This window comes from Astatotilapia calliptera, chromosome 15, assembly GCF_900246225.1.
Source record: "Astatotilapia calliptera chromosome 15, fAstCal1.2, whole genome shotgun sequence".
NCBI classification, from domain to species: Eukaryota; Metazoa; Chordata; class Actinopteri; order Cichliformes; family Cichlidae; genus Astatotilapia; species Astatotilapia calliptera.
Window position 1 is genome coordinate 32270547 of NC_039316.1, and position 13887 is coordinate 32284433.

At 43.2% G+C, this 13887-nt stretch overlaps 1 protein-coding gene and 1 non-coding gene across 3 annotated transcripts; both read right to left on the reverse strand.

Moving 5' to 3' along the window:
• Positions 1-6814: 6814 nt before the first annotated feature.
• On the reverse strand, positions 6815-12291 carry slc25a3a (solute carrier family 25 member 3a). 2 transcript variants are annotated; one of them, XM_026142457.1, is made up of 8 exons: positions 12082-12291; positions 11477-11639; positions 10606-10730; positions 9017-9196; positions 8577-8758; positions 7922-8094; positions 7643-7753; positions 6815-7266 (listed from the first exon to the last, which is right to left on the reverse strand). In XM_026142457.1, exons 2-8 carry the CDS (start codon positions 11616-11618, stop codon positions 7106-7108), a joined length of 1074 nt encoding a protein of 357 aa, XP_025998242.1. In that variant the 5' UTR covers positions 11619-11639; positions 12082-12291; the 3' UTR covers positions 6815-7105. The 2 variants fall into 2 exon arrangements, with proteins under 2 accessions (XP_025998242.1, XP_025998241.1); XM_026142456.1 differs by lacking the exon at positions 10606-10730 and adding an exon at positions 9635-9759 and having other exon boundaries at positions 12082-12290.
• LOC113007211 (small nucleolar RNA SNORA53) lies at positions 8308-8507 on the reverse strand. The gene has a single exon (XR_003269889.1). It is a non-coding gene; the product is annotated as a small nucleolar RNA SNORA53 (small nucleolar RNA).
• Positions 12292-13887: the final 1596 nt, after the last annotated feature.

The following is a 13887-nucleotide window of genomic DNA, read 5'->3' on the forward strand; positions in this document are numbered from 1 at the left end:
CGCTAATTCTAGAGACTTATTCATCATGAAGAAAACAAGACAGTCGATCGATCGATTACTTGCGCAAGGGAGGCCTCGTCTGTGTCCACCACGAAAATGACCCCAAATCTGGCTTCCTCCCGCTGCCTTTTATTGAGAGACAGTTCACACAAAACACATCACAGCAAAGCAACGCCCACATGGTCCTAAGACCAGGCATTGTATGTATATGTGTGAACTTCTGTAAGAATGTGTGCGTGTGTGTGTGTGTGTGTGTGTGTGTGTGTGTGTGTGTGTGTGTGTGTGTGACCTCCTGCTGACCACAGGAAGCTTAGATCAAAAAGCACAAGGATGTGTCTGTAATAAAACACTACAGCCCCCCACCCAGAACCTCGAGAATCTTGGGGGAAGGACAGTGGAATTCCTTTCATCAGAGGTGGCATAAAAATGACAACATTTAACAATTCACTCCAACAGAACCATTGTCCTTGGTGTAAATATGTAAAAACTGTATGTTTCTGTTCTGTGTCTTGTGTACTGTTTGTTTGTATATGTGTCTTTCTTGCTGCTGTTACACACAAATTTCCCCTTAGGGGCCAATTAAAGGATTATTCTACTCTATTCTAAATGACACTGACAAGATGCTCTTTAGCTTTGTGTGGAGAAATAAGACTCAGTATTTAAGGAAACTTGTTCTCTTGAACACATATGATAAAGGCGGTCTAAACTTTCTGGATTTTAGCACTTTAAACAACACATTTATCATTAATTGGGTAAAAAATGTACAAAAATATCTCAACTCCACTTGGAATGTTATTCCTCTCCATGTGATAATTAAACTAGGACCCGGTCCACGCAGACCGCGAAGGCCGGGTCCTCGAAAGATGCGGCCTAGGTTTTGGGACACAGCTTAACAATTATATAATTTCATATGTCCGTTATTAATAGTCGAATCTTCAGTCCTGGAGCCCTGCTGATCCATGCTAGCAGGGGCGGGACTTTATTTTGATGGGCATATCATGCGGCCAATCACATGCAAAGACAGACTGGGAACATATCACTATGTAAAAGAAGATAGGGGACAGCCGGGAGCCGGTGTTGCGCCCAAAACTGTTTTCCAATGTTTCCGTATGTTTTTTTTATGTGTAATATCCTTACGTATGTTGGTAAATAGACTTCGGTGAACAGGGTTTACAAAGGGGTTACATATAAAATTTAAAAATGACCTGTTTTTCAAGTATCTTTATAGCTCTGTCTTATTGTACTTAGATTATAACCAATCCGGTCCTTTTTGTCCACTTAAAATATGTTTACAGAACTATTTTTTATATTTGTTGCAATTTCCGCTGTCAACTTGAACTTAAAAAAAAAAGACATTTTTAATGTCAAGATAAATAAAGGATATATAAAAGCCACTGCCAAATACTGATTGTGGCTTCTACCTTTTTACAGGATTGTTGTTTGTGGCTTAAGATGATGAGGGATACATTTGACATATGTTTCACGTATTATAGACCAACAAGTTATTTATAGCAGTTTAAATAGGAGCAATCAGTTTTTGGCAAATACCGGAAATCGGTTTTTGGCAGCTGGCGATCATTTTTGGCACAACACCGGATTTAAATGCAAGCATCTCGGGAAAGAGTAAAGAAACGAAAGAAAACATAAAATGAGCAGCATCTGGCTAAATTTCAGTAATATTGTTATTGTAAACCGCAAAGCTGAGTGCAGACTTTATAAGACTAGGACCTGGATAAAGTCATACCCGTTTTTCTTTTCAGCTATTTTCCATTGTGCAGGATTCAAATTTGTCCAGGCCTTAAACCTCGTGTGTGTCTCCCTAGTAGTAGCAAATCCATAAAAATAGTTGGGGGGGGGGGGGGTTCTGACAATACAGAGTTAAAAATTAGCTTCCTTGAAAAAGACTAAAGTGACAGTTTAGTATTGAATATTACTTAAAGTATATACAAAGTGTCTTTGAATGGCATAGATGCAGAAATGTCTGCATGTAGCACACAGCTATGGCTCAGTGTCTGAGTGTCTAAATGAGTCTCACAGGCCTGAATGTGCACTGCTAAAGATATTTCTTAAGAGTGATAGGTGGCCTATCATGTAAAATGAGTTTGACACCCCTGCTCTGGAGTAATCAGCTTTAAGTCTGGACCCCAGGTTGAGCAACTCGAGGGCAGTCAGAATGTTCCAACTCCTTTGTTGTCATGAGGTGCCTGTAGCTAAGGAGGTAGAGCAGATCATCTGCTAATTAGAAGGTTTTCTCTTCCTTCAGACAAGGTGAGTCAAGTTAATGCTACAGAGTTCAACTTTGGTTTAATCTTTGGACAGGGTGCGACAGAAATACCCAGTGCCCTCGTTCAACCATTCACGTTGGCAAAAATACTGTTAATGTAAAATAACACTAAATGATAAAGTTTGTAACAATCCATATACATTTGTTTTTTAGTCGTTTGCAGGTTATCTAATATGTTTTTTCATAGGACACATTACAGTGTTCAGTAAAAATATTTTAAAAACTGAAATCTTTTGGACTCTAAAGTGCACAAACACTTTTTTAAAACTCAAAACAGAAAGAGAGAAAGAAAGGAAAAAAGCAAGTTTACGGGGTCCTCGGTGCATGATCTGCCTGTCTGTGTGGACTTGGCGCAGTGCAATGGAAACATAGTTGAAAGTGGACCTGATAATGAAGGCTAAACCCTGACTGTCCCTGATGGAGCCCACTGCTATTTCCATCAACAGTGGGACGTGCTGGAGATGGAGTACTAAAATAGGCCACACATACTGTTCAAGCAGCATGTGCAATAACCCTGTTAGTTTATCAAATCAATGGATTCTTCGTATTCTACCTAAACGTGGAAATTACTGGAGCGATCCACCCAAAAAGAGGAGATGAGTAAACTGAGCGTCTGACAAACCTTTTTATCCCCCATAGTGTTGATGTTTTATTCAATCATTCACAGATGACAGTGTTGCCTCACAAACAGGGAACACATAAATAGACTCCATTTCCCATGACCCCCGGCAACCTTATCCTGCCAGGCGGCCCTGTTGTACCCACTGAGATGCAACCTTATCCCAATAGAAGACAACACTATTGCTGCCAGTGTAGAAGCTGCCCATTTTGTGGGCAACAAATGGATTGTAATGACACCATCAGTACAACAGCACACTGTGTGTGTCTGTGTGTGTGTGTGTAAGGGGGAGTTTCTGTGACCCAGGCCAGGCTCAGGCCCATTAGATGAGCATCAGGTAAATCTGCTAGGCGCTATCATTTCATTTGTGACACAGTAGTTCCTTTTAACTCAGTTTGAAATGCAGTGTCTGATTTTTATGTTCCACAGCTCTACTACATCATTTTAGCAAATACACTATTAGGATCATGAGGCACAACGTGAGCGTATGATAGTGGATGCATGCAAATGTATCTGCAAAATTTAACAGGAAGCAGTGGCTCCCTGGTAATCCAGAAGCAAATTAAAAACCCTTTTCCTCACATAGAAGGTCTTGAATAATCAGGCCCCATCTTATATTCCTCAGACCTCACAGTACTATATCACCCGAGTACAGCACTATGCTGTCAGACAGCTTACTTTTGGTTCCTTGGATATTTAATAGTAGAATCAATCACTTTTATAGAGCAAAAAAATATAAAAATAAAATTCTAAATTGTCTTTCTCTCTCACACACACAAAACTGTGCCATTTGTACTAGAAAATAGGATCTATCAGTAATGAACAATATCTATTGCACAATTCCAGCTTTTGACTTCTACATTAACCATCAACCACAGTCTGAGATGAGGACAATGGAATAATTGATCATATGTTATGCTATAATCTCACACCAGCATGCAGAGAGGAGGTGCAACATCTAATGGACTGGTGTAGAGTCAACAACCTGTGTCTGAATGTGGACAAAACAAAAGATTTCAGGAGAGCACAGAGAGATCACTGTCCACTTAACATTGATGGAGCATCTGTGGAGGCTGTCAAGAGCACCAAATTCCTTGGTGTCCACCTGGCGGAGAACTTCTCTTCCCTCCATCATAGACACCTATCACACCCACTGCATCCGCAAAGCCACCAGCATTGTGGAGGACCCCACGCACCCCTCACATACACTCTTCACCCTGCTGCCTTCTGGCAAGAGGTACCAGAGCATTCGGGCCGTCACTGCCAGACTGCCGAACAGTTTCTTCCCCCAGGCCGTCAGACTCCTGAACACTGAGTAACTGCACTGACACACACACACACCTCCAAGTTACTTTTTGTACAATGCTCAGTTTCCACTGTTGTGTCTATATCGTTCTGCTCTGTCTGGTGTTGCACTCTTTGTTTTGTTTATTTGCAATTTTTGCACATTGAACTTTGTAAAGTCCTGTGTTGATTGTCTGTTATATGTCATATGTAGCTTCATGGTCTCGTTTCACTGTGTACTGTACCACTGCACATGGTTGGAATTAGGGGTGGGTTTTTATAATCGATTCATCGATTAAAATCGATTCTGGCTTGGATAACGTAAAATCGATTCATTAAAATCCTGAATCGATTTTTTAATATAAATTTATTTTGTCCGAAATGCCAGAATCTCTGGTGACATCTCACAAAAAATTTCAAGAACCACCAAACAGTAAATGAGAGCAGGTACACGGATTCTTCACATAGACTTAAACACAGGGCGTGACCCGCGGATCAGAATCAGTTAGATGTCGCCTTTCTCACAGTCGGGGCTGAAAGTGAAAGCCGACAGCTCGCTGATCCGGGTCCGCGCTTTGTGTTCACGCCCTTTATGTGCTGATTCTAAGGCTGTTAGTTTGATCTCTCTCCAAACAATATTGACCGAACCAGCAGCAAAAGAAGATCCAAACGCTTCACATAAACATCGTCATGAATTCACTCTTTTACTGTTTTGCTTCCATTGCAATGCGCAGCTCTCTCTCTCTCCCTCTCCCTCTCTCTTTCTCTCTCTCTCTCGAACAGTTTTGCTTTCTTCATTATTCGCTTGCTTGTTACGCACAAGTCTACTGTTGCTTACAGCGCTGTCGGCCGCTGTTTTTTTCCCTTTTACATTCTTCCGAAAAGAAAACCTCATTTCTGCTGTTCAATACTGAACAAATTTAAACTTTTTAATATTATTCAAAATGCAAAATGCTTAGCCGTGTCTCTAATAAAACCGCTGTAACGTCAGAGGTAATGTTCATTAATTAATGGTTTTCTTTCGTTTTTGATGTACTGCAGAATATTTTTATAAAATCCCAGGCCAGGAAAATCACCTACATGTTTTTCTGTGTTTTATCTTCAGCTACTTTGACACAAAGGCATCTGCTGTGATGCTCACAGCTTGGATAAAGTCTTGCGAGTGTCAGCTTCCTTTTTATAGATACAAAAATATGTAAATGTACTGATCTGAATTATATTTCTGACTGTCAAAATTTCCCAGATTTAAATTGAATCGAATCGAATTAAATCGAATCGTGGATCGAATCGATTCGGGACCTTGTGAATCGGAATTGAATCGATTCTAGAAATCAGTGACGATACCCAGCCCTAGTTGGAATGACAATGAAGCCACTTGACTTGACTTGCTTAGGGAGGGGCAGCGACTGGGTGGCGTGAGGGGAGGAAGACTGGACAAAGACCTCCTCTGGACTCCAGATATTATAATAACTAATAATTAAATGCAGAGAGGTGTATAAATACCAACAACAAATAGTAAGCAGGTCTCATAGGCACAGCCTATGGGCCTACTTCTAGCCAACTAGAAGTAGAGGACCGCAGTCCCAACAGCTGAGTGATTAAGGTAAAATTAACGTGGTAAAAGAGTAAAATGAATGCCTATGTGACCATCAACTATGGCTAATAGTGTGGCTTTTAAAAGAAAAGGCAGCTAAGATGCTAGTAATCATTTAACTTTACACTTAAATTGTCAATAGTTTCAAATTTAAGGTTGTGGGGTATGGTAATGAAATGGCCAGGTTTATATTTGCTAAATAAGGATCTTTCCTGATGCTCACTATAATTTTTTGAAGGAAAAAAAAAAAAAAATCAGAAAAGGTCTGTTCTTCAGCATTAAAGTGACAATGGTCAATCTTTCTACTACTGCACAGCAACTGTTGATAATTGGGAAACTTCATTCTGAACACTGCTTATGTGTGGCCAATTGCATTGTGAGTTCTCTTCCTTTGGGCTCTGCCCTCCAGTCACTTGATTCATAGAGTGAGTGCATCAAACTGCAGCAGTGCTTGCGCAGCATATTGAATGGTTTGTGTGCATTGCTGCAGAGTTCTGCATGGGTAGGTTGTTGATTGCATGAGTGACAACAAATGTGGCCATCAAATGAAGTTATTTGCTCAGATGATATATTTTTCTCCCTTCGTACCCAAATATAATTCCATAGCATTTTCGGTAGGAGAAACATCCCTCTCAACTTCTTCAGCCTGAAGGTGGAGTAAGACCTCCCTCTGGTGGTACTCTAAAACACAGGCCCACCAAGAACACCTTGAACAGTGAACAAAGACTAGTCAGTCATCTCTAATTAAAATGTACCGATCTTCCAGTGAGTGTATTACACTACGCAAACAGTTGACAGAAATCTGGTTCTCCATGCTGATGACCTCAGGCAACTGAAACTAGCAGCATATGATGCATCACAACTACACCACCTTAAACCACTGCAAATTTCAGTGTAATACACAGAACCTTCCCAGTTATAGCAGTAGCGCTCCTTTAAAATTGATATTCCTGCACAGGGCAGATGCACTGTGATAGATGTTGTATAACCTTAAAAACAAACGCTTTAATTCAAAGCAGAAACAGACAACAGGTGTTTTCCAGGAAATATTTAATTAGAATTTCCAAATAATCTAAGGACAGGAACTGATAAAACCAGACTGATGTTTCTACAGAGAAAAATTATGTCAGACCCTTGATCAGCCAAGAGTGACGGCTCCATCTTCTCGCCCGTTTTGCTTTTAAATATACATGAGAAGTAGCACCCCTGGGCCCTGAAGAGCAGCAGGAGCTGAGGACATAAATACAGTGGCTGCTGTGTGCTGTAGGAATTTGGGGGTTTAAATGTGTTGCTTCTGGAGAATGCAGCTCAGTGACAAGATGGGTTACTCTGTAAGACCGAGCTTCTTCTTCAGGGACTCGGGCATCTCAGGTGGAGGGGGGCGTGGCAGGCGGAAGTACACCTTCACAGAATCGTAGATGAACCACTGCAGGGCTGTCAGAGTACCAATCATGATGATACGGGCAATAAGACCCTTCCACACACCTGAAAGAGACAGCAGTCCGTTATTCCTCACCTCACAAAACAGTGGTTCAGGTCAATCAAGTCCTACTTCAGTAGACACAAAAGCCACTTTGCTATCCACTGAACACAAAAATGTGCTAGACACAAAGTCATCATTCAACCCTACTTGAATGTAAACCAAGTACAGGAGGTGAGCAGTGTAAAAGTGAATTGTTCACAAAGTTGCACTCCTGAACCCCTGAGACACAACTGAGGCCTGATTGCAGGTATGCCATGACTCAAACTCCTCCCACAACATAGGAGCTGCTGAGAAGCTCTGCTCCTCCAGCAGTGGATGGTCATAAACCTCGTTTCATACTACTGCTGATGAAACAACTGAAATAATGTTGATACAAACCTTTGGGTCCCAGCCTCTTGAGGACCTGCATAGCAGTGCTGCCCTTCTCTTTGTTCAGCACAGACACGACCGAGTCAGCAGGGTGGGACACGATGGCACAGAACACACCAGCTGCACACAAAGCAACGAGACATTAGAAACCTCAACCTTGATTTTCTAGCCTTATACAGCAAAAATGATTGGAGTTTACTTTGCATGCTACAACTAAAGGTCTAGTAGTTACTCAAAATACATGGCAGCATTTAATCAACATCAGCAGGGAAACATCCCCAAACTCACCAATGTAACCAGCCGTAAAGGTCACGACCAGCTGCTCAGGTTTGGTGCACTCACTGCGGGGCTTAGGGACAACATACTTGTAGAGCATCTCCACAGTTCGCTCAAAGCAGGCAAACTTCATCATGGTGTAGGGGATCTGCCTCATCCACAAGGGAGCCACTCCTTTATAGAAACTGGGATTACAGGCAAAAAACAAGGAATGAGCTCAGAGACACTTGGCACTAGAACTTCATATAGAGATAAATATCCCCTAATTTTAAAGTAAGTTTTAGGCTCAGGTACCTGTGTAGCTTACACATTTTGCTGGTTAAATGTAGTTTAAAAAATAAATTAAAAAAAAAATCACTCCAAACTGTCTTCCAGCTCTATGCAGAGACTATGTTGAATGTGTCCGTCCCCCAGGCTCGCTGCACTGGGAGATCCCTGCCCAGTGACAGGGTTGCCAGTGCAGCAGATGGGCTGGGGGACAGGTAGACTGTTCTCACACGCCAATGACTCAAGCACCTCCAACTGTACAGCCAGAAAGCTGCTGAGGAGCTCTGCTCAGAGAACAGCGCCCTCCAGAGGTGGATCTAAGGAGCGTGTTAGCATCACAAACTTGTTCTCCGTTTAATTATTCAATCAAGTGCTACCACACGTTATGGAACAAACTTACGCCCAGAGGCCCTCCTCTGCATACATCTTGGGGGCACACTCTCTGAGGGTGTTAGCATAGCCTGGCTGGGTCTGGATACGGACTTTGGCAGCCTCCATTGGAGCCAGAGCGATGTCAGCGAAGAACTCTGCGCTAGCTGAGGCAGCCAGGTACAGGGAGGTTCTCCACAGGTACGTATTCTCCTGTTGGTCACACAGTGGGAGAAAATAAGAGTAGTTCCAAGCAAGTCACACATAGCCTACACTGCATTTACACACATGAAGAAGGCAGTTCAGATTTCTCCAAAATAATGTGACAACTCAGAGCAGCTTCATGGTCAATAAACGCTCAAAGGACTCCTTTAAACTCATCCCATCTTTCTTCTGTAGACCAGAAGCATGACTCGTGCCCACCCTGCTTTGGCAGGCGTTCCCAGTCAAGTGTCAAAAAGTTCCACTCACCTCTCCTAGCAGGTCACTGTAGAGGATCTTGAACACTTCATAGAAACCAAACTTGCAGAGTCCCTGCATGGAGTAGCCAATGAAGGTAGGAGCCCAGCCCTTTGCCAGACCTCTGACACCATCTTCTCTCACCGTTACTGCAAATCCATTGCCAATGCTCTTGTATTTATCAGGATTCACCTAAGGAACAGAAACACTGGCGTGATCACCATATCAGCTCTGAACACAGGGGTTTTAGGGGTAGTGTTGTCTGCAGGTAACCAGCACCAGAAGGCTGACACTAAGAACATACTTGGACTGGAGACGTCTGTTTTCATGTCAGGTTACTGTTAATAACACTTATAATAATACTGTGTGAGGGCAAATAGAGTCATTTACTGTTAATTAAACTTGTCCATTTCTGCTTTGCTTGGTTTAACAAGCTCTTGTACACTCAGGATCCACATTCTCAAGAAGCAAACAGTTGTCTTTGTTTGTTCAAAGTCACTTCAACTCAATGACTGATATTTATTTTAATATACAATAATTCGTAGACTCCTTGCTAACATACTCATTAGTTGAAGGTTTGAGAGGCTGGCGTAGATGCTGGCTACTGGGAGGTTCAGCTTCCATACAAACCTGCAGACGGCACTTGACAAGGTCGAGGGGCACCACTGCTGTGTGTGTTAGGCCGCAACTCAGGATACCCCCAAAGCCACACAGAGCATAGTACTTTGAGGAGCCAAACTCGCAGCTGACTTCCTCTGTGGTAGAAGGGAGGGGACAAAGACATGCAGCATGCAAGGTCACATGCAACAGGACAAAAATCAACAAACACAGGGCCAAGTAATGGAAGGAGTCACCACTGAAACACCAAATAAGTGTGTTTTGCTCCAGGTCGCAACTGTTTCAATTCAGTGCCAACACCCTTCCATTATGGATGCCTCTGTCACCAACATGCCACCAATCATTAGGACAGTATGATCAAATCACTGTACAAATTCAGTATGAGCGGTCAGGGACCACAGTAATGTTTTGCAGTTAGGCAGTTCTCTCTCCTCGTTTACTGCTTTTCTTAACACACTTCAAACTTCCAACAGATCGTCAATATGTCAGTAAGTCTAAAAACAAATGCAAAACATTAGCAGGATCCCCAACTGATTAAAAACATGGTCTGATTAAACTGAAATAAAACAATATTCATTTCATTGGAATGATTACACACAGCAGAGAAACTGTCGTATCAAACGTACGGCTGTCTTTGCAGTCCTGTTAATGAACAGTCAGTGTGTTGCCTAAGCCAAACTCAGCTGTGTGTAATAAAACTGTCAAAAGAGAAACTGTTCTCCCTCAGGTCGGTCCTTCTGACCTTCAGACACTGGTCCTCTTCTGTGGGTGGCATTCATTTAACAATACCGTGAAAAATCATGCAGGTATGTTATGATCACTCCAACATGTCAGATTAATGGGAACTAATGGCAAAAACAAATTCACCACAACTATGCTGGTGACATTTCTCCCATGGAAAGATGCATTAATTTTTTTTAAAAGGACAAACAGAATTATGGTAAGTGGGCCAAAGACGATGGCAGCAAGCCGCAGCGACAGACCTGCATTCGGCATTTGACCAGATCGAGGGGAACGACAGCTGTGTGTGTGGTGCCACAGCTCAGAATCCCACCAAAGCCACACAGGATGAAATACTTCTGTGAGCCGAACTCACAACTGTCTCCCTCTGAAGAAACACAGGACAGACTTTAAGAACAGGGCAATATGAGCTCAGCATGACTGAGTCTGGAGCAGTGAGCTTATGGAAAGTTTGTCATCCACTTTTCCTCTTACCCAAAGAGCTTTTTACTGCCCGTATCATTTAACTAGGAAATTGGATATTTTGTCTTCCAAACTTAAACACTAACAAACGTAAAAACTGCAGTTTCTGTTTCAAAAACAAATGATCCAAGCTTGATGTCAAATGGCTGGGCCTAGACTTGAGCAGGGAAGGAAGTTCAAATCTTGTGCTGAGACTTGGTTCTCTGAAAACCTGTTTGCAGACTGCAAGGCCCCAGATAAGAACACTGTTGTACTGTGTACCACAGCCATTGCGCCATCTGCCTTCAAAGGTGACCCCTGAGCAGCTCAGAGTCAGGGTCACATTCATTTTTGTTATAATTAGCGTTCAGAAAATCCTTAAAGTGTGTCAAACAGCGCATTGCTGTGCAAAGGCTGAGCGCTGCTGTGTCCTTCCGTGTCCTCCACGGGCGGCCTGTATGCAGGGCAGGCCCGACTGCTCCAACATCATCATCCAACAGTCCTCCGGACCACCTAACCCGTACATAAAACAAATCGAGTACACGTGCCTGCTCAAATAGTAAGTCCGACTACATATAATGTGCGAAAGTAGTTAGCCGCAACCGGGTACATCTGCTCAGCTAAGCTAACGCTAGCCTTGCAGCGACCTTTCGGAGTCTCGGCCGGCTTTACCGTCTACGGTGGCAGCTGCTGCCAATCGTCGGCTCCTCTGGCCCTTATGGCTCTGGAGGGGTTCTTCCACTTTCTGCAGGGTGAAGAGGGGGGCGCTGAACGGGTTGGCCCGGGCGATCTGCGTCAGTGTAGTGGGATACATGGTGGCGTCCTGCCGGCGGAGCTGCAGTGCAATGAGAGACAAGGTTAGCGTGAGCTAAGCTAACTGCTAACACAACCAACCCACTCTCGCGAGTGGGTCACGTGCTGCTCAGCTTAGTTTGACTGTCAGCAGGAAAATCTTGGCTTAATGACCTCAACGCACCTAAACTACAACAGTTATCTAACGTTAATAAAAGTCGCCGAAAGGTTACCAACCAGCTGTACATGTGCTCAAAATGCACGGCAGGCTAGCATTACACTGGCTTTAACGACACGGTAAAATGCTATGCTACATCAAGCTAACGCGACCTAAAGGAGGAGTGTCTGCGCTTGACATTAGAGACAGAAATAAAATAAACCCGCCTTTCAACATGAATCGCGGTTTGACAGTTACACGTCCATAACAAACTAATCGCCATTAATTCTTTCCTCTGTTCTCTCTGAAGAAGAAAAGCACGACTCACTTTCAGTGTCCTAAGATGGCGCCTCCGCTTCGCTGTAACCGGCTGCTCGAAGAGGCCGAATGACCTCGCGCTAAAATGATTTGTCCTTTCGTGACGTCACCAATAGTGGGAGGTGGGGCACAACAAGTAAGTCTTCAGTCGTCATCAAGGCGGTCCTTGTCGACAGGTAAGACTGGGTAGTTGAAACACACTGGACTGTCATATTATATTCAACATTCAGGTGTTTGTGTTCTATAGAGTGACTTCTAATTAGAACTGTGAGAGGAACACCTCTCATAGTTCTAATTAGTTCTCAAAGTTCCGGCTGGGTAAAGCTTTGCTCTGAAGGTGTGATGAAGCCCCTTTGGAAGTACTGACATCTGCTGGTCATTCGATGTACAGCAGCCCTGCTGTGATAATACATATGGGCTACAAACACAGTGGATATGTTCACGTAATTATGTATCAGTTGCACAATACTCATGAAGTCCTGTATAAAATATTTTTATATATATATAAAGAGAGAGAGAGAGAGATAAAACGATTTGTTTATTCTCCGAGGAGAGTCCAGCAAAGCCTAAGAGCTCAGAAAAATACAAGAAGTCCTTCAGGAGGAAGCTGGAGTTCAAGCTTCAGCAGAACACCACAGGGGATGTGTGGAGTGGAATGAAGAAAATCACTGGGTTTAAAGTGACAACCGGTGGGCAGCCCGGAGATAGGAAATGAGCTGAACAGTTTCTTCATTCACAGCCCATGTCCACATGGGTCACGGAAAGACTGGCCCTGGCTCACCTGGGCAGTTCCCAGATCAACCAAATCTGGAAGTGGATGATACATTAATCTACATGCTCCAGAGAGGTTACGCCAACCTAAATAGTAATGACTGCACGGCCAGGATCACTCACGCATTTCACAACACCAATTGCCTCAGGGCAGTTTATATTTCTGGGGGGCACCGAGTCTTTTCCAAGCCAGCCGAGAGTTATCTCCAGCATGTCCTGGGTGTGCCACTGAGCCTCCTCCTGGTACGACCTACTCATTTTATTCAGGTGTGTTGCAACAGGGACACATGGAAAAGTTTCAGGACACCGGCCCTCAAGGACTGGACTTCCAGACCCCTGCTCTGGAGGATGCTACAATGATCAGTTTGTCGATCTCCCGTTTCACTCTTCACTCAATCACAAACAAGACCCATAGATCTTTGAACTCCTCCACCTGGGGTAGTAACTCATCACTGACCTGAAGCAGGCTCTACACCCTTTTCTGGGTGTGAGCTTTTTCCTGGTCCTTCTTTCAGTCCTGCTTTATTTTGACGGTTAGTTTAGTTATGCAACTTTGAGTTCTCTCCCTGGTTTAAATTCAGTCTGTATTCATTTCCCCATTCTCTGTTCAGTTATCGTCATCTCTGGTTCAAATTCCTGAAAATATCCACTGTGTGACCAGCACAACAGATACCAAGGCCAGGGTTATTAGACAGTCTGTCATGACCAGAAACGGCTCTTAACATTACAGCGGTTAAAAAGAGTTTCCAGTTATGTATGTTAGGTACACTATAGATTTCCCACTGAAGCATAATTCAGCCATTAGACTGCATAGTTATAGTGGAAGGCACTGTAAGTGTTAAGGAGTAAGACTGGTTTTCTCCTGACCTTCCAGTAACTGCTGACAGTGCAATAATTGTCAGTAGTTACTGAATAACTGAAGCCTTTCATTGAACTGCCAAATAAACACATTGGTCCTCTCTTTCTGGCCGGACACGTGGCAGCACTTCTGCTATCATTTGTTTGTATTTAACAAAATAAAAGTGCAGACATAAGTGTACACATT

Coding starts and splice junctions, on each gene's coding strand:
- slc25a3a (XM_026142457.1), bottom strand. CDS start 11,618: ATGTATCCCACTACACTGACGCAGATCGCCCGGGCCAACCCGTTCAGC. Junction 10,731..11,476: donor AGCAGCTGCCACCGTAGACG/GTAAAGCCGGCC, acceptor GTGTTTCTTCAG/AGGGAGACAGTTGTGAGTTC. Junction 9,197..10,605: donor TGGTCAAATGCCGAATGCAG/GTCTGTCGCTGC, acceptor TCTGTTCCTTAG/GTGAATCCTGATAAATACAA.